The following is a 26,754-nucleotide window of genomic DNA, read 5'->3' as shown; positions in this document are numbered from 1 at the left end:
TTTAATACTGAAAACTGCCTCAGAGACTATCTAAGCTGGCCCCAGCTACCCGCCCCAGGCTATCTGCCCGAGGCCATCATCACCTGATTACCTGCCCCAGACATCCACCAGTCATTGTCGGCGTTCGCCACCGTAATAATTTATATATATATATACATTAAGCGTTAATAAAACTTATTTATTTATTTATAATTTATTTAGTCATCTAATTCATAGTTTACACAATTTATAATAAAAGAGTTTATCCCCAGTATTCGCCAATCATTCTCGCTATTAATAAAACAGCCAAACGCTCACTCAGGGGCACACTATCGTTATTACGCTCATTCAGGGGCCCCCTCAGATCGCCAAAGTCTCAGAGGCCTACACTTTCAGTCTACAATCAATCTTCATCCTGTTCACAAGGTTCCCCTAGCCTAGTCATATCGTCATGTCAGTGTGTCCTCTGTGCCTGTCTCCTATCAACAACGAAATCGTTCATGTGTGTCAAACACGATGTTTAACATGCCTCGGTGAAATGTCCATCAACGCTCTTCAAGAATGCAGACTATACTGTATAGGATGCAACGGGCCTACACCGCCTGGACATTTTGACGTAACCTGTACCAGCTGCGGGCAACTCTATTGTGCAAATCGTAAGTACCTCTTTTTCTCGCACATTCAATAAACTTTCAAAGAAAATATATATCCGAAACACACATACATACATACAGACAGTCAATTTATATATATTATTTTCATTTCAGTTCATGGTTCTACTTCCTGCCCATACTGTCGTTTCTCCGTTAACCGGGAACCTCCCACCGAAGCCAGAAACGTCATTGAACCTCCACCCAAACGCCGTCGCATCATAAATAACCGTACGTTTTCACAATAATTTTCGTAATTTTAAAAGTTAATAATTGTATTTTTAACAAGTGTATAAACAAGTAATAAGTACTCATACAAAAATATTTCCATTACAGGAGTTCCTATTCGTGATCAAGAGAATCTCATACTTGGTGGAATCAACATCCCAGCTCGTAAGTAATATTATTATTTATCTGTAATTCAGTTTTTCCTCTTATTTAAACTTTATGTTTTTCCTCTTAATAATAATAATTCCTCTTATTTACACAATATTTTCCTATTAAGGTTTTCAAATCCTCTTATTGTTTTCAAATGTGTTTTCCTCTTAATGTTTATTCATTGCTAATATTATATTACAGAATCGCCCCTGGATTCAACCCAACCCTCTGAGTGGAGCACACCTGTACGCAGTCAACCCCAGCTGTCCCAGGAGCTAGAAGAAGATGCGCCAGACGGCAACCAGCATGCATCTTCAGATGAAGAAGAAGAAGACAATCAACCCCCTGTTCACGACATATCAGATGAAGAAGTCAACGCTCCAGATTCCCCAGAGGTACATAACTTAGATAACGTTGTTCCGCGAGTGTTAGAAGTCATTAACCATTTCGAAGGTTCTTTCTCGAGACATTCGTTCTCCATTCCCGGACATTTAGACGCTGACCCCAGCGTATATATAAATAGGTATAGGGAATTTTTTATAGAATATATAGACAATCAGTTCAGACAAATACAGGAAGAATTCCCTCCCTCATTTCACATTTACCCTGATGTAAGCCTAATTTTGCAAAAACTTAATCATGCCGACAATCAATATGAAATATTAGATGAAGTATTTTCAATTAGAGGCGAAACTCAGATTGTTACACAGGAAGAAGTGGAAGTTCTTGTAAATTCATGGGTTGACGAAATGTCTGCTAAAATTGACGAATGCCTAAAAAATGTCCAATCCTCAAGTGTAGGAATTCATTCCATGTCAGGCTTTGCCATTAATTTTTCGTATATTCGCCACCCTATGCACCTTGGATCTTACGTACCATATCCTGCAAAATTAAGGGGTAAAGAAACAGTATTTAATCCTGAAAGTGAAGGAGATGAGTGTTTGTTACAGTGCATTGCCGCGTATAAAAACTTAACATTGGGCAGGACTATGAATAACGTTAGACATCATTACAAAAGCCTTCGATGGTGTAGAAGATTTGTAGTATGGGCAGATGAAATTAGATTCCCTGTATCATTTGATAACCTTAAGAAAATAGAGAAGCTTAACAAAATTTCTATTTATATTTATACAGTAACTCATGAAAGTAACAGATACTATCTTAGTTTAGCTAGGAAAAGCCAGGAAAAGTATGCCGATAAAGTCCCTTTGTTGTTATTAGAAGGTAAGCATCTCTGTCTGATCAAGGATTTTGATAAATTTGTAAAGAGTATTAACAATCATTCTGAAAGGATTCCTAACACTCATAAATTCTGCAAAATTTGTCTTTTGCATGCTCCCTTAGATGAAATTCAGGCTCACGAAGAGTCATGCACTGTATCCCAAGTATTTTCATTCTATAATCCTAGTGATAAAATCAGTTTTAAAAATTACGGTAGGACCTATAGCCCAACTCACACCGCCTATTACGATTTTGAATGTCTATTAGACCGTCAAAATCCTAGAGGCATGGTGGAATGTAAGCATAAAGCAATTGCTTATGCATACATGATTTTAGACAGGGAATTCAAGGTCGTAGAAACGTATTCATACGTAGGTCCAGATGCGGTCAATCATTTTATTACCAAGCTAGAAGCCTCATGGAAAGCTATTCATGCTCAGCTCCCCAACTTCCCTAAGAACTTGTCTAGAGAACAGGAAAGAATGTTTCAAAGACAAAATACGTGTCAATTGTGTCATCAAACTTTCAAGGATAAGAAAGATAAACATAGACATCATAATCATGCTATTCAGGAAAATAATTACTTAGGTGCTTATTGTGCTCGTTGCAATTTACAATGTAAAAATGCTCGTAGATACTTAACCACATTTTCCCATAATGCTGCCTATGATCTTGGAATTATACTTAAAGAACTGTCCAAAAATCCTCACCGCGATGTAGAAATTCTAACCAAGGAAGGATTGAAATTTATGCAAGTCATCATAGGTAAACTTAAATTCCTAGATAGCCTAGCTCTCCTTAATGGGTCATTAGGAACCTTAGCAAGCGAGCACGTTGCCGGTAAGAAACCCACCAAGTACACTGAACACATACTAAATGGCGTATCCGATGAAGCTAAAGCTCTGTTAATTAAAGGTAAACAAAGCCTATGTTATGATTATATTTCTTCCATGGACGTGTTAGACGAACCTCAGCTCCCTTCGCGAGATAAGTTTTACAATGTTTTACATGACTCTGCACTGTCTGAAGAAGATTATAACAATGCTCTTAAAGTATTTAATTTAGGGAACTGTACAAACATCAAGGATTACCTCATGTTATATTTAAAAGTTGACGTGGGAATGCTAGTTGATATATTTACACTTTGGCGAACATCACTGAAAGAAATTTATGAACTAGATATTGTTTTCTATGTATCACTTCCTAGTTATGCTTGGGACGCGTTCTTATTTAAATCAAAAGTTGTACTTGACTATGTGTATGATCAGAATATATATGATTTGTTGAGAAGGAATCTTAGAGGAGGGTTCACATCTTCCATTAGACAATTTACACAGGCTGTTAACGAGCACACTACATCTAACCCTAGCTCTGATGACGATACTCACATTTTGTACCTCGACTTTAACAGCTTATATGCAGCGTGCATGGCTGAGGTACTTCCCCAGGGAGGGATTAGACAATTAACTGACCTTGAGCGGGATACCTTATTAGGGCAAGGGTTACAACATATCCCCTGTGATCAAGACAAAGGCTATTGGATTTTATGCGATACAAAACATGTATCTCCCGAGGTAGCCAGGTATACTGATGATCTGCCCCTTGTACTGTCTCATACTAATATAACGGAGGAGTTTTTGTCAGAGTACAGTAAGAAAACCCTTAATGATGAAAAACGTAAGCTCCCACCTAAAAATACTAAGTTAATTGCATCCCACTTGCCCCAAAACGACTACTTAGTAAGCCTTGATTTCCTGCAATTGCTATTAAAACTTGGACTAGAAGTTGAACGAGTAAAAACAATCTATGAATTTAATCAGGCTCCCTATTTAAAAGATTTTATTTCAACCAACATTCGAGAACGAGCCAATACCACCTGTAAAGTTAAAGGAAAAGCTTTTAAACTCATAAGTAATAGTCTGTACGGGAAATCAATGACAAATATATCTCGATATGCTAATACTCACCATCTAGTAACGACAAAACATTCATTCTTAACTCATGCAAGAAACCCTTTGTATAAACGAGCTGTCTCTTTAGGTCAAGATAGGGTTCTCTGTACAGTAATGAAAGACATCCTTAAAGTTACCACTCCTTCTTACATGGGATATCAGATCTTGCAGATAGCCAAGAGGCGTTTATACGAGTTCTGGTATAATGTAGTTAAAGCCCATTATGGGGAGAGAGCTAGACTAATTTATACGGATACAGACTCATTCATATTTACTCTGACCTGTAAAGATGCTTTCCAAGAAATGACAAAAGCTCCTCTAGTAGATTATATGGATTTCAGTAATTTTGACAAAGATCATCCCATGTATTCCGCTACTCGCAAAGGTGAACTAGGACTCCTCAAGTCAGAAGTAAAGCAGAAAATCATAACTGAATTAATTGCACTCAAGCCTAAAACTTACTCTCTCCTAACCCTTGATAATGAACATTTATGTAAATGTAAAGGGATTCCTTATCACCAACAAAAGAAAATAACACATGCATCTTTTCAGAACACATTAGAGACAAATACAACTTTTAATTTTGTATCCCGATCTATTCGTAATGTTAATGGACAGATATGCACGTGTAAAACAACTAAGCGCGGTCTGTCAGCTTTTGATGACAAGAGGTACCTCATTAGTCCCACAGAGTCATTAGCTTACGGTCACCCAGACATTCCAGAGCGTGAGGTACGGGTACAGGTAGAGGAAGAGGTACAGGAAGAGGTACAGGTAGAGGAAGAGGTGCAGGTAGGGGATCCAGTAATTGTAGATAATCCCCAACCAAGACGTCAATTGTTCCCCATTTTTAATCTTTGGGAAAAGCGGGATAGAGTCGCTCAGCAATTATTCCCTAACAACAACAACTAAGTCTGTTACTGTATTGTCTATGTATTATCTATACCTATATTCAAATGTCTATGATATTGTATTGGCTATGATTTGTTACTGTATTTGATATGAAAATGACTAAGATTTGTTACTGCATTTGATATGATTTGTTACTGTATTGGATATGTTATGATTTAATGTCTATGATAATGTATATTCTATGATTTGTTACTGTATTTGATATGAAAATGACTAAGATTTGTTACTGCATTTGATATGATTTGTTACTGTATTGGATATGTTATGATTTAATGTCTATGATAATGTATATTCTATGATTTGTTACTGTATTGGATATGTTATGACTATGTTTTAATGCCTATGATAATATATATTCTATGATTTTATTACTGTATTGGATATGTTATGACTATGTTTTAATGCCTATGATAATATATATTCTATAATTTTATTACTGTATTTGATATGAAAATGACTATGATTCAAATGACTATGATAATGTATATTCTATGATTTTATTACTGTATTGGATATGTTATGACTATGATTTTATTGGTTATGTTTAAATAAAACTCGAATGTAGATTTTGTTTAAATACTCCTTTCATTATATATTTGTAGTTAGTCTATTGAATCCTAGCAACATGGAAGGGCAGAAAAAAGTTATTACTGAATCCCAGTTGAATATATTTAGTGAACCGTCAAGAATTATTATTGCTGGATTTTCAAATGGTGGGAAGAGCTATTTATGTGCTAAAATGATAGAGAAATATCAGCAGAACTTTGCAAAAATAATTATCTGTGGAAGCGGGTATAAAGAGTTGAGAACTAATCCACTCATTAAACATAAGATATCTTTTTACTCTGAAATTGTAAACCCTTTAGACGATCGTGATCCAGAGGATACATCTCATATATTAGTTGTTTATGATGACTTGTATGTTGAATCTACAAACTCTAAAATAGTAAGTGATATATTTACTAAGGGACGGCATGAGAACATCTCTGTTATTTTTATAACCCAAAATATATTTTTCAGTGGGAAATTTTCTAGATCTATAAGTTTAAATGCTTCTCATTTTATTCTGCTTAAATCAAGAGACTTGTCCCAGATAGAAACATTAGGCAGACAAATATTCGGAAAACAAGATGCCAAGAAATTTTTAGATATATATAAGAAAGTGATTTCTCGACAGTATGGGTATTTACTTGTTGACTTGGGCGTTAAAACACCTGAATCCATAATATTTAGGGGAAATATTGTAAATGAACCCCCATATGAAATAGTGTATCAATGGTGAACATTACACAAGCTCTTAATAAGATATACAATGACCCCAAGTCCATAGGTGGGTTTGGTGGCGTTTTAAAATTGTATAAGGTTGCAAAGAAAACAATCCCTGAAATAACTATAAAAGATGTGAAAGACTATTTAAAAACGTCTAATGCTTATACCTTACATCTATTAAAAAAACGTAAATTTAAACGAAGACGTATCTTAGCACCTAGACCTAAAGCTTTCTTTACCAGTGACTTGGCTGATATGACATTGTTAGCTAAGCACAACAATGATATTAAATATTTATTAGTTTGTGTTGATATATTTTCAAGGTTCGCACATGTAGTTCCACTATCCACTAAATCAGGTCAGAGTGTAAGTGAAGCCATGAAAGCTGTTCTGGATTTACCTTCATCAAAAGGTGTAAGGAAGCTTAACACTGATAAGGGCGGAGAATTCTATAATAAATATATGAAACGATTGTTAGACAGTAAAAACATTGATCTGTACAGTGTATTTTCTCAGGAAACTAAAGCCAGCATTGCAGAGAGATTTATAAGAACATTGAAAACTAAGATATATAAATATTTAACGGCTTATAACACCTTAACCTATATAAATGTTTTACCTGATATGGTTAAAACGTATAATAGAACACCACATAGAGGATTAAAGGGGAAAATACCTATTGATGTACATGCTTTATCTTCGCCTCAAGATGTGACTAGGCAATTTAAGCTCATGTATAAAGGAGAGCAGCAGACTAAGCCACGCATCAGTAATCATCTGTCTGTAGGAGATACAGTACGGCTTGCCTTATCTAATCGCATTTCAAAGTTCAAAAGAGGTTTTCATCAACAGAACACTAAGGAAATATTTACAATTGCTCAAATTGATACTAAACAACCCGTGCCTTTATATTATCTAAAGGACTTAAATAATAGACTTATAGAAGGCGGATTTTATAGAGAGGAATTGACTCCCACCTACTTGTCAGATACATTTGAAATTGAGAGAATTATAAGTAAACGTAAAGTTGGTAATACTACTTTATATAAAGTTAGATACGTCGGTTACGACAGTTCATTTGATCAGTGGGTGAATTCAGATGACGTGAAGAAACTATGAAGAAGCAGCCCTTAGTTAGAAAGTATCGTGGATTTATTGAACTATTAGCTAGATTAGGTTATAATTCTAGGAAAAAGTTAATTAAGACTCTTAAAAAGGAACATATACTTTGCTTATCAGAAATATTTAATAATTTCTTAAAAAATAAAATTGAAGTTGGGAAGCCTATTTTAAAGAGACTTTCTAAATATAGAGCTCTACTCCATACATTAGCCTGCAAGAAGAAAGCTATTTCACTCAAGAAAGACATATTAACGAGTAAAAGAGGAGGTAATTTATTGGGCATTTTACTTCCCATAGCTATAAATTTCATTTCAAGGCTATTTAATAAGGAATAATGAAAGAATTCTATCTTGTACCACGAAAAGCTATTGATCAACAGAAGCCTACGGCAGTGAGTGTTGAGAAGCCTACGACGACAGTGAGAACAAATCCTGTTATACAACACTTGATAGACTTAAGATTAAAGCTTAAGGATTATGATTTTGCTGTCTCCCTGTTAAATTATTTTAATACAACTGGACTTGTAAAGTGGGATGAGGAAGGGAACATTACATCGCCAGTTACTGGGCTCAATATTGTTGATGACGTTATAGGCAGGATGTGCACTCCGAAATTGTTATTCCCAGAAGATAAACTGCCAATTGCAAAGTTGTTCTTCTCTTTGACATCTACGCCTAAGAATTTATTTAGAAATGTAGATGCGAAAAATCAAGTGTTTTCTCCTCCAAGTTTGAAGAGGAAGATCAAGGCTGTAGATGAAGGAGAGTCTACCTGGATATCATATTAAGGTGAGTTTCTGTTTATTTTTATCATTTACTAATAGTCTACAGGATGGATAGTTACGTTATATATGCAGCGAGTAACTCTGATACTGATGTATTTAAAAACAATGCTCCCAATGCTTTTGAAAATAGATTACATAATCAGCTGCCTTTAGACCCGAATAAAGCTTATGAAGTGTGCCTGAAGAATATATTCCTGCCTCCATCTTATTTCGCTGTTAGGAGGAATGACCCGGAAAGTTTTATTTCAGTTCAACTTCTAGTGTCTAATAAAAGTTTATCTGATTTGAGTACGGTGAATACATCTTTCACTTTAAAGTCGGATATTTTAGCCAGTGATAATTGCATAGAGCTAACGACTATTTTAAATAGAGAAATTTCTACTATATTTTCAAAAGGTTCACTGAGTTTTATAGGACCTGTACTTAATTATAATTTCCCAGATCACGGGGACGTTTATATGAAATATGATTCGAGTATTAATCGAATTAAGTTTAATGCAGCATTTAGTGAGAAGTTGTTAAAATTATTTATTACAAAGGATGGAAAATTAGTTGTTAGAATTTCTTTATCTTTCGGTCGAAATATATGTAAAGTTATTGGAGCTGAAGTAGGTAAAGCCTATGATATTTTTATTATGAATAAGCCACCTAATAACAGGTTATTTGTACAAGATACTTGCTATTATCATCCTAGGCCAGGAGGCCGTATAGATTTCTTGTGTGTATATTGTGATAAGGTGCAGCCCACCATGTTTGGTAATCAGATTGTAAATATCTTGGATGTTGTTTCGTTTCAAAGTAATGTAACACACAGGAAATTATATAAACCTTTAAATACGACTAATATTGATGGCATCAGTATTAGATTAACAGATCAAGATGGGGAGCCTGTATATTTTGAAAAGGATGGATGTACGATTGCAGTATTACATATTAGACCCGTTGATATATAATGGCATGAGTAGAGGGAGTTTATCATTCTCTCTTGGCCTGTTTAAACATGAGGGTCGGGTTTGTACCGCTGTCTGTTGACGAGGTAGGGCGATTTATCGCTCCTCGAGGGAAGAGAGGTGGAGCACTGGGCGATATTACTGTTTTTGATAGAAGACATTTAAGAGGAGGTGGAATATTAAGTTTCTTAACTGGTCTAGCTCGTAGAGCAACTCCTTTCCTATTAAAAACTATTATGCCAGCAGCATTGACAATGGGACAGAATGTTTTGCAGGATATAAATGCAGGCCAAGGTACTTTGAAAGATTCAATTAGAAAACGCGGTATGGAAACATTGAAAAGTATTGGTCCTAAATTGTTAGCAGGTGGCCGAATAACGAAAAGAAAAACGAAAAGACCTGCCTATATAAAGAAAATGGATAGATATAAAGACGTGTTTTCATAAAAACAGTACTAGTTGTATGCTAGACGCAGACATGATGAGTGTAAATGCTCCTAGTGCAGCATTGCAAGTTCCTTTAGAAAATTATACAGCTGCTATAAGCGATGGCTTTCCTAAAGTTAGTCCACATAGAATGGTTGAAAGTACGATATTTTCAAGACAGACACAGGATATTTTACCTGTGAATTCAAGTATTAACAATAAATTTAAAGATTCATATATTGAATTTCGTATCCCGGGAGTTAAGGGTCAATTTATTGATCTTTCGAGCTTGACGCTAGAACTGATGGTTGAATTAACGGGACCTGACGGAATTACGGCTTTAGCGGATATTAAAAATGCATCAATAGTTAATGGCTTGTCCCAGACAATGTTTAAAGCTGTAACTGTTTATTTAAATGAGCAAGTGGTGGAAACTAATTCACTATTTTCATATTTATCATATGTAAAGCTAATGACGACGCTTTCTGAATGTAAAGCTGAAAGATTTAAAGAACTGACGTATTTCTATAATGATGTTTTCCCTGAAAAATATGATGTAGATTATTTTAAGAATGCCTCAGAAGACCTTAAATCTAGATTTGTAAAGTTAAAAACTGAGGGAGTAAATTGTTGCTTTAAACTGCTATTGGACATTACAACTTTGAGCGAATATCTTTTGGATGGAATTGATATTCGTTTGAGATTAGAACTTAACAGTGATCCGTGGGTTATAAACAGTATTGAATCTGGATATAAGTTTAACATAAAACTAGCTAGAATGTGGATTGATCGGATAACTCCATTTGCATCTGGATTGGAGGCTATTAATAGAGCTCTGGCTGAACAAAATACACCAGTTACATATACGTTTGATAAGACACTCCACAAGACGTTCATTCTTGGTAATGGGCAGCAGAGATTAAGTATTGACCAGCCATGGGGGAGCATTATCCCAGATAAATTATTTATTATGATGATGGATATGGAAGCAATATCAGGAGCGTATACACTTAATCCACTTTATTTCGATCACTGCGATTTATCTAATGTATATATTACACGTGATGGGACAAACTTATTTAATATAACTTGCAAGTTCCCGAATAAATGTTCGAAACTATACTACGAGACTCAAAATACAGTAGGCTTTAATGCTTGTAATACCTTGACATATAATTCATTTATAAAAGGAAGAACATTACTGGCATTTAGACTAACGCCTGAGGAATTGAGAGATACCCTTCCTATAGAGGCTTCGGGCAACCTGAGAATTACATTAGAATTTGCTGTTCCAGCGAAATCAAATAAAGTTATTATTTTATTCGGAATTACAACGGGAGTATTGAGAATTTATTCAGATAGGCGAGTTGTGTGTGATACAAGAGCATGAACTGCAAACAAATTAATACGGCATTGAACGATATGAAAGGTAGTAAAGCTAAATATATTGGATGCTATTTAGCGACGGATATATATAGAATAATGAAGCAAATACGGGACAGGCCGATTATGTTTATAATAAATACCTTAGGAAGAGACTCTAAGGAAGTAATGGGTCACTGGATTGCTGTATATAAATCTAAACGGAAAATAGTTATACTCGATTCATATGGAATAAATGTGTATTCGCCATATATTTCGGAGTTTTTAAATTATTATAAAGACTGTGATGTATACACGTTTACAGAGAGACTTCAGAGTTTAAATACTTACGTATGCGGGCTATATGCGATGTTTTTCTGTTACCATCTTTCAAACAAGGATCTAAAAACTGCAATAAAGCTATTTGAAACTAGTTTTACTTATGGAGAATATATGCAGAATGATAGGAACGTAATGAGGCTATCTTATGCTTTATTTAAAAATATGCCGAGCTGCTATGAAACGCTGTGTTATGATAAGAGCGATATTTGTTGGAAAATGTGCTTGGAGACGACTGGCTGAATGAGGCTATAACAAATTATCTAATGGGAAATGGTGAGTACATTTGTTTTGAGGTTTTATGTGTATGATAAATATTGTACATGTGTAAACGCTATCTGAAACTGTTATTCTTTATTTACAGAGATGAAGAGTGAATAGGACGGATATTATACAAGCGGATTGAGGAGCGAGCTTCTTAGAACTTCGGGCTAAATGAGTTGTTTATTATAAATTGTGTAAACTATGAATTAGATGACTAAATAAATTATAAATAAATAAATAAGTTTTATTAACGCTTAATGTATATATATATATAAATTATTACGGTGGCGAACGCCGACAATGACTGGTGGATGTCTGGGGCAGGTAATCAGGTGATGATGGCCTCGGGCAGATAGCCTGGGGCGGGTAGCTGGGGCCAGCTTAGATAGTCTCTGAGGCAGTTTTCAGTATTAAAGGTTACATTGAGATGCTTCGGTTGATTTGTATAAAACTGACTGGTTAATGAAAAAAGGAATAAAATATTAGTATGTCAGAAAATAGGAAGAGGGAATAATATGAAGAGGAGAGAGAGAGAGGAGGGAGAGAGAGAGAGGAGGGACGGTCCAGATATTACGGATAAGATAAGATAAGATTAAGAGCCGACTGACTGGCTGGGCGCAAAGTAAATAAAGGTGATGCGACAGATTGCGAGGCAAGGGGGGGAGGGAGGGGGGTGTGATGTACGAGACTTGAAAACCCTGACTTACACAGGTGATTTTCTAAATTTATATGAATAACTAAGGCTTACATAGACGATATTTGTAAGTTGAAAACAGGTAAAACATGTCCGTAGAGTTCTCCTGGAAGCCCTAAAGTGCTACACACGTTATTTGAATTTCTCCCATAAGGCTTTAACAAACTTCTAAGTCTCGGAAATTATTTTTCTCATAAGAAATCCATACTTCTAAAATCTGTGACTGCCCAAATTCGCCTGAAAAACCCTGGCTCACAAACACGAATTTCTAAATTTACCTGAAACCCTTGGGGCGCACAGGGGATTTTCTAAATTTACCTGAAACCCTTGGGGCGCACAGGGGATTTTTCTCCCAGAAAAAAAAAATCCCCTGTGCGTCGCACACCCTACTACTTGTGTGGTGTGGGTGTAGCACTTGTGTGGGGTGTGTGTGGTGTGGGTGTAGCACTTGTGTGGGGGTGTGTGTGGTGTGGGTGTAGCACTTGTGTGGGGTGTGTGTGGTGTGGGTGTAGCACTTGTGTGGGGGTGTGTGTGGTGTGGGTGTAGCACTTGTGTGGGGGAGTGTGTGGTGTGGGTGTAGCACTTGTGTGGGGTGTGTGTGGTGTGGGTGTAGCACTTGTGTGGGGGAGTGTGTGGTGTGGGTGTAGCACTTGTGTGGGGGTGTGTGTGGTGTGGGTGTAGCACTTGTGTGGGGGAGTGTGTGGTGTGGGTGTAGCACTTGTGTGGGGTGTGTGTGGTGTGGGTGTAGCACTTGTGTGGGGGAGTGTGTGGTGTGGGTGTAGCACTTGTGTGGGGTGTGTGTGGTGTGGGTGTAGCACTTGTGTGGGGGAGTGTGTGGTGTGGGTGTAGCACTTGTGTGGGGTGTGTGTGGTGTGGGTGTAACACTTGTGTGGGGGAGTGTGTGGTGTGGGTGTAGCACTTGTGTGGGGGAGTGTGTGGTGTGGGTGTAGCACTTGTGTGGGGGTGTGTGTGGTGTGGGTGAAGCACTTGTGTGGGGGTGTGTGTGGTGTGGGTGTAGCACTTGTGTGGGGTGTGTGTGGTGTGGGTGTAGCACTTGTGTGGGGTGTGTGTGGTGTGAGTGTAGCACTTGTGTGGGGTGTGTGTGGTGTGGGTGTAGCACTTGTGTGGGGTGTGTGTGGTGTGGGTGTAGCACTTGTGTGGGGTGTGTGTGGTGTGGGTGTAGCACTTGTGTGGGGAGTGTGTGGTGTGGGTGTAGCACTTGTGTGGGGGAGTGTGTGGTGTGGGTGTAGCACTTGTGTGGTGTGGGTGTAGCACTTGTGTGGGGGTGTGTGTGGTGTGGGTGTAGCACTTGTGTGTGGTGTGTGTGGTGTGGGTGTAGCACTTGTGTGGGGGAGTGTGTGGTGTGGGTGTAGCACTTGTGTGGGGGTGTGTGTGGTGTGGGTGTAGCACTTGTGTGGGGGAGTGTGTGGTGTGGGTGTAGCACTTGTGTGGTGTGGGTGTAGCACTTGTGTGGGGGTGTGTGTGGTGTGGGTGTAGCACTTGTGTGGGGTGTGTGTGGTGTGGGTGTAGCACTTGTGTGGGGGAGTGTGTGGTGTGGGTGTAGCACTTGTGTGGGGGTGTGTGTGGTGTGGGTGTAGCACTTGTGTGGGGGAGTGTGTGGTGTGGGTGTAGCACTTGTGTGGGGGTGTGTGTGGTGTGGGTGTAGCACTTGTGTGGGGGTGTGTGTGGTGTGGGTGTAGCACTTGTGTGGGGGAGTGTGTGGTGTGGGTGTAGCACTTGTGTGGGGGTGTGTGTGGTGTGGGTGTAGCACTTGTGTGGGGGAGTGTGTGGTGTGGGTGTAGCACTTGTGTGGGGGTGTGTGTGGTGTGGGTGTAGCACTTGTGTGGGGTGTGTGTGGTGTGGGTGTAGCACTTGTGTGGGGGTGTGTGTGGTGTGGGTGTAGCACTTGTGTGGGGTGTGTGTGGTGTGGGTGTAGCACTTGTGTGGGGGTGTGTGTGGTGTGGGTGTAGCACTTGTGTGGGGGAGTGTGTGGTGTGGGTGTAGCACTTGTGTGGGGTGTGTGTGGTGTGGGTGTAGCACTTGTGTGGGGGAGTGTGTGGTGTGGGTGTAGCACTTGTGTGGGGGTGTGTGTGGTGTGGGTGTAGCACTTGTGTGGGGGAGTGTGTGGTGTGGGTGTAGCACTTGTGTGGGGTGTGTGTGGTGTGGGTGTAGCACTTGTGTGGGGGAGTGTGTGGTGTGGGTGTAGCACTTGTGTGGGGTGTGTGTGGTGTGGGTGTAGCACTTGTGTGGGGGAGTGTGTGGTGTGGGTGTAGCACTTGTGTGGGGTGTGTGTGGTGTGGGTGTAGCACTTGTGTGGGGGAGTGTGTGGTGTGGGTGTAGCACTTGTGTGGGGTGTGTGTGGTGTGGGTGTAGCACTTGTGTGGGGGAGTGTGTGGTGTGGGTGTAGCACTTGTGTGGGGTGTGTGTGGTGTGGGTGTAGCACTTGTGTGGGGGAGTGTGTGGTGTGGGTGTAGCACTTGTGTGGGGGAGTGTGTGGTGTGGGTGTAGCACTTGTGTGGGGTGTGTGTGGTGTGGGTGTAGCACTTGTGTGGGGGAGTGTGTGGTGTGGGTGTAGCACTTGTGTGGGGTGTGTGTGGTGTGGGTGTAGCACTTGTGTGGGGGTGTGTGTGGTGTGGGTGTAGCACTTGTGTGGGGGAGTGTGTGGTGTGGGTGTAGCACTTGTGTGGGGGAGTGTGTGGTGTGGGTGTAGCACTTGTGTGGGGTGTGTGTGGTGTGGGTGTAGCACTTGTGTGGGGTGTGTGTGGTGTGGGTGTAGCACTTGTGTGGGGAAGTGTGTGGTGTGGGTGAAACACTTGTGTGGGGGAGTGTGTGGTGTGGGTGTAGCACTTGTGTGGGGTGGGTGTGGTGTGGGTGTAGCACTTGTGTGGGGTGTGTGCGGTGTGGGTGTAGCACTTGTGTGGGGTGTGTGTGGTGTGGGTGTAGCACTTGTGTGGGGTGTGTGTGGATGGGTAAGGCAATAAGGTAGGGTAATGAACAGGATAAAGCATTAAGTCAGTTTTATTATACATCACATGGAAGGTATACGAGGACGGAGTCAAGGAACGTGCTCGAACACCTACATCATCGCAGATCGAACGATGACTAGACAAGAGGCGAATCCGTTGCTGTACCGCAGCCCGTCCTCGAAACAAAGACCCAAAAGTGATTCCATCCACCCGCCAAACTCCCTGTTCATGAATGAAAAACGGTTTACACACGACTCACAACTGATGACGTTCGAACACTTCCGGAACAAGAATCACTTGTTCCGGAAGTGCTTCGAAACTGACGAATTTTATTCGAACCACAACCCTGTAAATGCTTCACCCACGTACTACAAATACAAATATTCGCCAACAGAACCTAAACACCTAACCTAACCTATGCCTATATATGCACAATATGCTAATATATTATAATATTAATTTATATATGAGAAAATTTCCTTTTTGAATGAACAACATGTAAAATTATATGACTGCGTCTGTGGGGTCGACCGCTGGATGGAATGGACTTGGTCTGAGGACGGGTTGACGAGAGGATGAACTTAGGAAGTGTGACCCGAGGACAGTAATGAGTCTCACGACTCAGGAGTGATCACGACTCTGACACATAAAAGAGCACCCGTACACACCTCACACAGTTGAAAAGCAAAGCCTGAACCATTTGGATGAAGCAGTAAAGAGTGTTGAGGGTAAGTGATACCCTGGTGGTCAATGGACAACTTGTACGCCAGCCTTGGAGAGCTTGTCAGACACGTTGTCTAAGATGGTTCAGCCAGAGCGACAAGCACTGTATGTTAGAGACGACGGTATGTACGAGGGGAGGACGTGGGGGGACGTGTGTGGGGGAGGTGCACATGAACCGGGTCCTTGTCACACAGCAGAGAGAGGACGCCACCAGGCCAGGCGTGAGGGGCAGTAGAGTCAGGGCGGCCTTGTCCTACACGACCAAAGCAGATAAACAGTGTTGTGTGTAAGTCTCCACTCCCAGAGCAACACTTTAACTCTGTGACTACGTTAACATGTGACTATTGTGGACCAGAGTCAGAGGGACAGCGTGATAAGGTAATAACAGACATCCCAATATAAGACAGGATCTAAATTTGCCTGATATGTGGCTACTGGAATTTAATTGATGTAAATGCAAGGTGAAGAAAATGGGAAGAAGAGATCGGCAAGGCAGTATGCGATCAAGGGGAAACCACCTCCTTAAATCAGTTAAATATAATAATCTAGGATTAGATGCAATAGGAAGTCTTAGTCAAGCGTTACACGTAACTAGGATAACGTCAGCAGTATACTCGAAACTGCCGAACATCAGAAAAACATTCAGGAACCTCATTGGGAACCATTCAGATCACTGAGCGTCACTTACATGAGACCAGTACTACAGTATGCAGCCCCGCCGAGACTTGTCTCAGAACTATAGAGGAAGGCGGTATGAAGGAAGACTGAACGATCAAAACCTTACGACGATTCAGAATAGAAAAGAAAAAGGAGCACCATAGAGGCATAGAAAATACATTATGTAATTGACAGGCAGAAAATTACAATGGTCAAACAAGTACTAACAAACCACAAGTGAGTGCTAGAGACACGGACGAGCCATAAAGATGTGAGAAAAAAAATCCTTAATCGTATAATTAGTAATGAAATGAAATGAGCTGAACGAGAGAGAGAAGTAGAAACTAAACTCATTTTAATTTTTTTGGCGGTAAACATTATAAGTGTGAGTGAGGACCCCGGCTGGAAACGAGGGTTACAAGAGCTGAAGCTCGATTTTGCGGACAAATAGGTTAGCACACTGATCCCACTGCCAATATAAATACACAGTGCACTTGTATATAAATACAAGTGTTCGTATTGTGTCCTGTCAGTATATCGACACATGCTCTAGCAATGCACTTGACTTAATCTGATTTTGCATAATTGCAAGGTGCATATTTTCTTCTGAATTTAAATATTAAAACATTTTTCCGGTTGCAAGAATCAAGTACAGCATTAGGCTGCGTTAACAAGGTGCTGCTGGCATTCAAATTAGGGAAATTTTCCTTTACCGTTTGCTTCTGTTAAACAGTTTGTCAGTCTTTCTGTTTGTCTCAGTCTTGAATTGTCGTCTATATTAGTGTGTGTGTGTGTGTGTGTGTGTGTGTGTGTGTGTGTGTGTGTGTGCGTGTGTGTGTGTGTGTGTGTGTGTGTGTGTGTGTGTGTGTGTGTGTGTGTGGAATGTAGGGGTGTGGGGTGGTTAATGGGTTGAGGACTTCATAAAAACACAAAAGAATTCTTGAAGACTTATACACTGACGAGAGCCCCACAACTCACTCGTCCACTTCAACAGGACCTCGGATATAAACAACTGATTCACTCACTCACAGCTTCACAAACTCACTGACTCACCTACTTACATTACCACTTACTCACGATCATTACCGGAGCTGTAAAGCCCTTAACATTCTTAATGGTTGTATTGAGCCATTCTGGACTAACCATCGCTTTTCTGCCAACGCGTCCAAATAGAGAGTATTACAATGGCTGACAGTATAATGCGCACTGGACAATACTGTATTAATTCATTACTTTGAGTAAGCAACGGAGGAAAGTTCTGCGTTGATTTTAGAAAAGAAATTATATTATTGGCAAATCGGTACAAAGAAATTTCGCATCAACCAATCAGATGAGAGCAAGCCAGCCAACCAATCAGTAAGGGGCATAAAAATGACTCGACGAATGAGACTGCAAGAAGAGATAGGCGGTAACTCAGTCGGAGCTTGACCTTGTACGGGGGTATGGCGTCGACAGCAGCTTTGACCCGATATTAACCCTTTTTAACCATTTGGAATTCGTGGTGGGAACTGTGTTCTGAAGGATATTACCTCCGAGACCTCGGGGAAATCCACGAGTTCATTTTGTCTTGACTCGAAAGGAATAAAGAGCACAGGAGGAGTTAAGCTGAAGTCAGCAAGTAAGTTATCCACGTGAATAAGATCCCCGCGTCTTCCCCGGGAGTGATGGCGACCAAGAGGTCTCTGTATAGTTGAGTATCCTCACATCAACAACATTTATTTTACAGGATATGGATAAGAAGTGGATGACTTTATGTCTGGGTACAAGTGACAGGATGAACAACCCAGCGGGTTTTCTTCCTATTGGGGAGTGTTGTATATTCTGCTATGGCGGTGTGTCCACTCACAGGATGAGTGGCGCTGCCCAATACTGTCACTATGGCGGTGTGTCCACTCACAGGATGAGTGGCGCTGCCCAATAAACTCGCCCCTCGGGGCAAAATTTAAAAAAAAAAAAATTTAAGGCGGCGCGGGGTTCATGAGGAGGGCCGATCACCGGTAAACAGGGAGGCCTCTGCCTCACCACAATACCGATAAATAGCTATATTAGTTTTGTGTTCATTAACAACTCTGAAACTGCCTCTCCACTGTAATCATTCTGATAAGCGGTTACATTTACTTTGTGGAGAAATTAGACTAACATCACACAACATAAAAATCTTGGAAATAGTGCTAAGGAGTAAGATCACGAATCACATGGATTTACAACCTCTGATAACCGGACAAGACGGGTTCAGAACAGGGTGCTCCTGCCTCTCACAGTTGCTACATCACTATGACATATATTCCCTGGAAACACAAACCGAAACTGTCTCTATTTTCCGCTTGTTACAACTTGTAATAAAGTTGTTACATCTTGGCTAAACGTGTTTATGACGTACTAGAACGTTGTTACATCTTGCTATATTGGTTGTTAGAACTGGTTAGGAGGTGTTAAAACTTGTTCGAACGTTGTACTAACGTCGTAGTTTCGGTGTGTGTTTGGCGGGGATATGGCCGTGGAAGACAAAAGCAAAACGTAGCTGTAATATTCACAGACTTTGCAAAAGCTTTTGACAAATGTGCCCAAGGTGTTATTGCACACAAAATACACAAAAAAGGATTTACTGGCAAAATAGAGAGATGGATCTTTAACTTACTATAATCACACTATAGACCGAAAATACAATGCAAAGGATCTAAGAGTAAACATGTCAGATGATCTTACCTTTAAAAAACTCAATAAAGTAGCTGTCACAACTGCAAGAAAAATTACATTTTGGATAAAAAGAACCTTTCAAACAAGGGGGACGCCATACCAATGTTGATACTTTTCAAGACACTAGTGCTCTCTGCGGCTGAATATTGTTACACAATGACAACCCCCTTCAAAGTTGGATAAATTGGTGACCAGGAGAACGTGCAAAGATCCTTTACTGCTAGAAACCACTCTATAAAACATCTAAATTATTGGGACCGACTAAAAATTGTAAATCTGTATTCTTTAGAACACAGGCGATAGAGATGCATAATAATTTACACATGGGAAATATTAGAGACTGGTTCCGAATCTACACACACATAAATAACACCACACGAGACCAGAAGGCATGGCAGGATGTGCAGAATACCCCCGTTGAAGAGCAGAGATGCAACAGGTACTCTGAAAGAGAACTCTATCAACATCAGAGGCCCGAGACTGTTCAACACTCTCTACTGGGCGGCCTCTGTCAGTGTTCAAGGGAGAACTCGATAAATACCTCCAAAGGATATCTGATCATCCAGGCTGTGAGTCATACGTCGGGCTGCGAGCAGCCGCGTCCAACAGCCTGGTTGACCAGTCTAGCAACTAGGAGGTCTGGTCAGAGACCGGGCCGCGGAGACGTTGATCCTGGGTAGCCACAAGGTAGAGACCGGCCCTCTGGACGCGGGTATTTTAAAACACTAATTATTTCCAATATTTGCTGTCAAAATTGATGTTACTATGTTAGAATACAAGAATTGTCGTGTGATAAGCGGTGAAAGAGTTGAATAGGGAGCATGGCAAGTTTCTACTGAAGTTACTGGATCCACCAGGCTGTGGCGGCCGTGTGGGCCTGCGGGCTACACAGACCAGGCAATCGCCAGGAAAGGCTGGCGACGGGCCCAGGCTGCCCGAGTGCAACACGTCTCCAAATCATCGACAATAACTCACACCACTTAAACAATCACTACTCATTCGCACCCAAACACTCAAACAAATTTTTCATTAACTTATACTAACACTCGGAGACTCACACTGCTGACTCCAGCAAACAGTCCCGAGTCTCACTGACGCTGAACACTTATCTAATGGGAGCTTCTCAGCACACATTGTCTACACTTCCATACTGTGAGTGACTGTTCTCCACCACAGTTGTGAGTGTTCTGCATCACAGTTGTGACTGGGGTGAAAGTTCTGGACAGAAGGGTCTTGTTAGGGGTGCTAGGAGTGCTGGGGTCGAACCCCGTGGTTCGCTATACACCCCCCAGGCGAGCAGGGGGACCGACCCCCCAGACGAACAGGGGGGACCGATCCCCTCCAGGCGAACAGGGGGACCGACCCCCCCCTCCCAGGTTTGAACCTTGGGACCTTGGGTTCATCTGGGTCTGTACTCTGCGTTTCTTTGTTGATATAATTTTTTTTTTGTTTTGAATTTTGGTTGGGAATATGACCATGGCTCTGAACTATGGGTCTGAATTATGAACTTGACTTGTGGATCTGTATTGTGATTTTGTAATTGCTGATTGTTTGTGGCTTTGAATTTGCATGGTGGGTTTGGTCTATGTATTTAAGTTTAGACAGTGGATTGTTACTTTAGCAATGGATTGTGAATTGTAATTTAGATTGTGATATTAGGATTTAGACTTGATTGTGGGGTTTAAAACCGACAGAATTAATCGAATTTCATGTAACAGAATTTCAGCTTTTAATATTTACTGGAAATTTGGAAGAGGTGGGGCTGAGGGAGGAGGATTTTATGAGGGGGGGGGTCATGGTAGGGAAGGTAAGGGGGGATTGGGGGATATAGGGGGGGGGATTGGAGGAAGTCTTAAAACACGGTCTTGATTAGGTCACACTTCACCTCGCTACGTCTTAGCGACGGACTTTGGTTGTTTGCCTGTCTCCTGCCGTCACGTGGAGACTCGGGATGACGGGTGTTCTGTCTGGCTGTCTGCTAGCTTCTCTGTCTCTGTATATTTGTATCATTTTTCTGTCAGTTAGTGAATTTGTCTCAACCTTTCAGTCAGTCTTTCAGACTGTGTTCTTCAGCATGTGAGTCCCAGCTTGTCTGTTCGGCTTTTCTCCAGCCTGACTCTCACAACCTGTCTGTCTGCTCCCCCAGGCTGTCTGTCTCCTCCCCCAGGCTGTCTGTCTCCTCCCCCCAGGCTGTCTGTCTCCTCCCCCCAGGCTTGGCGACTTCCTATGACACGAACTTGTTGGGAGGCGGGACCAAAGAGCCAAAGCTCAACCCCCCGCAAGCACAACTAGAGGAGTACTTCCACTCCTCATACCTCAGCATACCTGATATACAGCAATACACACTATACAGTTACTAAGTTCTACGCTTAAACGAAAGAGTACAGGAAAAAAAACTAAATTTGATTATACTGTCAGAGAGGAAGAGTGTAGTACACTCACAGAAGCTGTCGTTGCTCAGGACTAGCAGATAATACACATAACCTACAGAGCACCAGCAGCAGCAGCACCAGCAGCAGCAGCAGCAGCACCACCACCACCAGCAGCAGCACCAGCATCAGCAGCACCAGCACGAGAAGCAGCAGCAGCACCAGCAGCAGAAGCAGCAGCAGAAGCAGCAGCAGCAGCACCAGCAGCAGCATCACCACCACCAAAACCACCAGCAGCAGCACCAGCACCACCAACAGCAGCAGCAGCACCAGCACCACCAACAGCAGCACCAGCACGAGAAGCAGCAGCAGCACCAGCAGTAGAAGCAGCAGCAGAAGCAGCAGCAGCAGCAGCACCAGCAGCAGCATCACCACCACCAAAACCACCAGCAGCAGCACCAGCACCACCAACAGCAGCACCAGCACGAGAAGCAGCAGCAGCACCAGCAGTAGAAGCAGCACCACCACCAGCAGGTCGGGTAGCTACATCCTTCAGTGTGATCATAGGCCCACGAAGATGTGACTTGTAGCACCAGTTGGACCTCTGACAACACAAGGCAGCTCCCGTTAATTCCGGGGGTCGTGGTCCTCAAGGTTGACGGTGGAGGAGAAGCCTGGCCATGATGGAGAACCTCGCCACCAGCGCCACAACGGTGCTCCAGACACTATATGCCACTACCTGCAGCCCGCTGCCAGGACGAGGGTCTGGAACACCTATCTTGAGGTTATCTTGAGATGATTTCGGGGCTTTAGTGTCCCCGCGGCCCGGTCCTCGACCAGGCCTCCACCCCCAGGAAGCAGCCCGTGACAGCTGATTAACTCCCAGGTACCTATTTACTGCTAGGTAACAGGGGCATTCAGGGTGAAATAAACTTTGCCCATTTGTTTCTGCCTCGTGCGGGAATCGAACCCGCGCCACAGAATTACGAGTCCTGCGCGCTATCCACCAGGCTACGAGGCCCCCTCTAAACAGTTTGGAAACCTGTAAACAGTTTGGAAATGTAAGTTAAAATTCTTGATGGAACCTGGTACTGTATAGCAGTCCAAGATGGCACTGTTCACCTCTCTTTCAGGGGGCACAATTATCCCCGAGAGGCTGCAAAGGTGTATTTATGCCAGAATGTCTTAATGTATGAGTTAAAATCATGTTTCATTTGAATTATCGTGTTTTGTTATAGGCACGTGAGATGGCTTACGACAGACCTGTGACGTCACTGCCATCTTCACCACAGAGTATGCTAAGATATGCAGCAGAGTATGCTAAGACATGCAACAGAGTATGCTAGCAGACATGCAGCAGAGTATGCTAGCAGACATGCAACAGAGTATGCTAGCAGACATGCAGCAGAGTATGCTAAGACATGCAACAGAGTATGCTAGCAGACATGCAGCAGAGTATGCTAGCAGACATGCAACAGAGTATGCTAGCAGACATGCAACAGAGTATGCTAGCAGACATGCAACAGAGTATGCTAAGACATGCAACAGAGTATGCTAGCAGACATGCAACAGAGTATGCTAAGACATGCAACAGAGTATGCTAGCAGACATGCAACAGAGTATGCTAAGACATGCAACAGAGTATGCTAGCAGACATGCAACAGAGTATGCTAGCAGACATGCAGCAGAGTATGCTAGCAGACATGCAGCAGAGTATGCTAGCAGACATGCAACAGAGTATGCTAGCAGACATGCAGCAGAGTATGCTAGCAGACATGCAGCAGAGTATGCTAGCAGACATGCAACAGAGTATGCTAAGATATGCAACAGAGTATGCTAAGATATGCAACAGAGTATGCTAAGACATGCAGCAGAGTATGCTAAGACATGCAACAGAGTATGCTAAGATATGCAACAGAGTATGCTAAGACATGCAGCAGAGTATGCTAAGACATGCAACAGAATATGCTAAGACATGCAACAGAATATGTTAAGACATGCAACAGAGTATGCTAAGACATGCAACAGAGTATGCTAAGATATGCAACAGAATATGCTAAGACATGCAACAGAATATGCTAAGACATGCAACAGAATATGCTAAGACATGCAACAGAATATGCTAAGACATGCAACAGAGTATGCTAAGACATGCAACAGAGTATGCTAAGACATGCAACAGAATATGCTAAGACATGCAACAGAATATGCTAAGACATGCAACAGAATATGCTAAGACATGCAACAGAATATGCTAAGACATGCAGCAGAGTATGCTAAGACATGCAACAGAGTATGCTAAGACATGCAACAGAGTATGCTAAGACATGCAACAGAGTATGCTAGCAAACAGGGGAAAAAAATCATGCAAGTTCACCTAGGTGAGAGTACAGACACACCCTCTACACTCCCCCCCCCCCGCCCTCTACACCTCAGTTGAGCCCTGCCTGAGAGCGGGCTCTATATATACAGGTGGTGTAGCTGAGGCTGGAGCACCACGTCTCTCACTCACAGCTCTGCAGCACTTCCTCTCCTCTCATCTCTGAGAATGAATGGCAAGTTTCTTGGGTCTCTGTCTCGCTGTCTGTCTGTCTGCCTGCCTGTCTGTCTGGTCTTGTCGTGGTGTGGGGGGGGGGTGATGTTGGGTAGTTTGCAAGGTTGGTTACTTCTACATATTACTCTACCTGTAACCTACCAATTTAGTGATGCATATATAAATATTCACGAAGTTATAGCCAAAAAAATAAAGTTTGTGTATTTGCATAAAAATCGCGGGTTACCTGGTGAACACACATTCTGTACATGCAATATTGCTTGCTTGTGTGAGGGCGCTGAGTCAGCAGGCGCTACACATAGCGGCTGGGGCAGCCAGCAGGCGCTACACATAGCGGCTGAGTCAGCAGGCGCTACACATAGCGGCTAGGGCAGCCAGCAGGCGCTACACATAGCGGCTGAGTCAGCAGGCGCTACACATAGCGGCTGAGTCAGCAGGCGCTACACATAGCGGCTAGGGCAGCCAGCAGGCGCTACACATAGCGGCTAGGGCAGCCAGCAGGCGCTACACATAGCGGCTGGGGCAGCCAGCAAGCGCTACACATAGCGGCTGAGGCAGCCAACAGGCGCTACACATAGCGGCTGGGGCAGCCAGCAGGCGCTACACATAGCGACTGAGGCAGCAGGCGCTACACATAGCGACTGAGGCAGCCAGCAGGCGCTACACATAGCGACTGAGGCAGCCAGCAGGCGCTACACATAGCGACTGAGGCAGCCAGCAGGCGCTACACATAGCGGCTGGGGCAGCCAGCAGGCGCTACACATAGCGACTGGGGCAGCCAGCAGGCGCTACACATAGCGACTGAGGCAGCCAGCAGGCGCTACACATAGCGGCTGAGGCAGCCAGCAGGCGCTACACATAGCGACTGACGCAGCCAGCAGGCGCTACACATTAGCGACTGACGCAGCCAGCAGGCGCTACACATTAGCGACTGACGCAGCCAGCAGGCGCTACACATAGCGGCTAAGGCAGCCAGCAGACGCTACACATAGCGGCTGACGCAGCCCCAACTCATTCCTGTTCTATTTTCCCACAGTGTTTATATAGCCATCATGGCTTAAAACTTTCGTTTGTTAAATAATTACGTCTGTCTGATTAACTTGTAGCACCATACCGTACTGGATGAGTCAGGATGTGAGGTGTGGGAGTGTGGGTGGTGGGAGAGCAGGTGTGGGAGTGTGGGTGATGAGAGAGCAGGTATGGGAAGTGTGGGGGCGTGAAGTCTCCCACCCCCCACATGACCTGGCGACATGATATATTTATCCTGGTAATGTTTACAGTGACGAGATGGAGTGGTGACCGTCGCTACAGCCTCCTCGGCCAGTCTCCTGGTTGCTAGCAACATGTTGCGACTTGCATCGAGGCTTGAGGTGTTCAACATTACTATGTAAAGCTCCCACACCGGACACGGGGGTCACCCACTCTCTGAATAACATCATTATCCTTCAGGCATATATTCCAATGTATTTACAATAGATCTCTAATTGTCTCTACAAGACAATCGACTTGATAATGATCCAAGACGGACCGAAACGTCGTCGTCTTATCTTCTGGTGTGAGGATTATAGTCTTCAGAGCTCTACTAAGATACCCTTAGCAATAAAATACTCGTGTACAATGAGATCAATACAAAATTGTACAATGAGTACAAAAACGATCAATACGAACAGGCCCACAAGGGCCGTGACTAGGATTCGAACCTGCGTCCGAGAGCATCCCAGACGCTGCCTTAATCGACTGAGCTACGACATGGTCAAAAGGAGTTGGAAACCGAAGTTCTACTGAACTTACTGGTGAATATGAAGAGATGGGATATGATATGGGATAGGAAGGGGTATGGGATAGGAAGGGATATGGGATATGAAGAGCGCCTGAAGGAACTGAACCTTACGACACAAGAAAAAAGAAGGGAGAGGGGGGGGGCGGGATAAAATAAAAACGTATAAAATACTCAGGGGAATTGACAGAGTGGACATAGACGAAATGTTCACACGGAATAGTAACAGAACGAGGGGACATGGGTGGAATCTGGAAACTCAGATGAGTCACAGAGATGTTAGGAAGTTTTCTTTTAGCGTGAGAGCAGTGGAAAAACGGAATGCACTTAAGGAACAGGTTGTGGAAGCAAACGCTACTCATAATTTTAAAATTGGATATGACAAGGAAATAGGACAGGAGTCATTGCTGTAAACAACAGGTGGCTAGAAAGGCGGGATCCGAGAGCCACTGCTCGATCCTGTAGGCACAAATAGGTGAGCACCCACCCACCCACACACACGGGACGAGACGGGACGGGACACCACGAGCGTAGCTCTCATCCTGTAACTACACTTAGGTAATTACACAGGAATCTTCACACCGATTCATAGGCGGGACCATAGAGCCAAAGTTCAACTCCCCCCCCCCCCCCCGAAGCACAATTAGGTGAATACACCCGAACAAATCTACCCACACATAAACTGTCAACCACACTATCATGTCAACCAA

At 42.5% G+C, this 26,754-nt stretch overlaps 2 protein-coding genes across 2 annotated transcripts in view; both read left to right on the top strand.

Moving 5' to 3' along the window:
- Positions 1–26,754, top strand: part of LOC123748023 (probable G-protein coupled receptor No9) — a 249,111-nt gene that overhangs the window by 18,558 nt on the left and 203,799 nt on the right. The window lies entirely within an intron of this gene.
- LOC138350660 (uncharacterized) lies at positions 93–5,503 on the top strand. The gene is made up of 3 exons (XM_069301741.1): positions 93–860; positions 966–1,022; positions 1,209–5,503. Exon 3 carries the CDS (start codon positions 1,757–1,759, stop codon positions 5,090–5,092), a length of 3,336 nt encoding a protein of 1,111 aa, XP_069157842.1. The 5' UTR covers positions 93–860; positions 966–1,022; positions 1,209–1,756; the 3' UTR covers positions 5,093–5,503.

This window comes from Procambarus clarkii, chromosome 5 (assembly GCF_040958095.1).
Source record: "Procambarus clarkii isolate CNS0578487 chromosome 5, FALCON_Pclarkii_2.0, whole genome shotgun sequence".
In the NCBI taxonomy this organism is placed as follows: Eukaryota; Metazoa; Arthropoda; class Malacostraca; order Decapoda; family Cambaridae; genus Procambarus; species Procambarus clarkii.
This window is presented reverse-complemented; position numbering and strand designations above follow the sequence as displayed.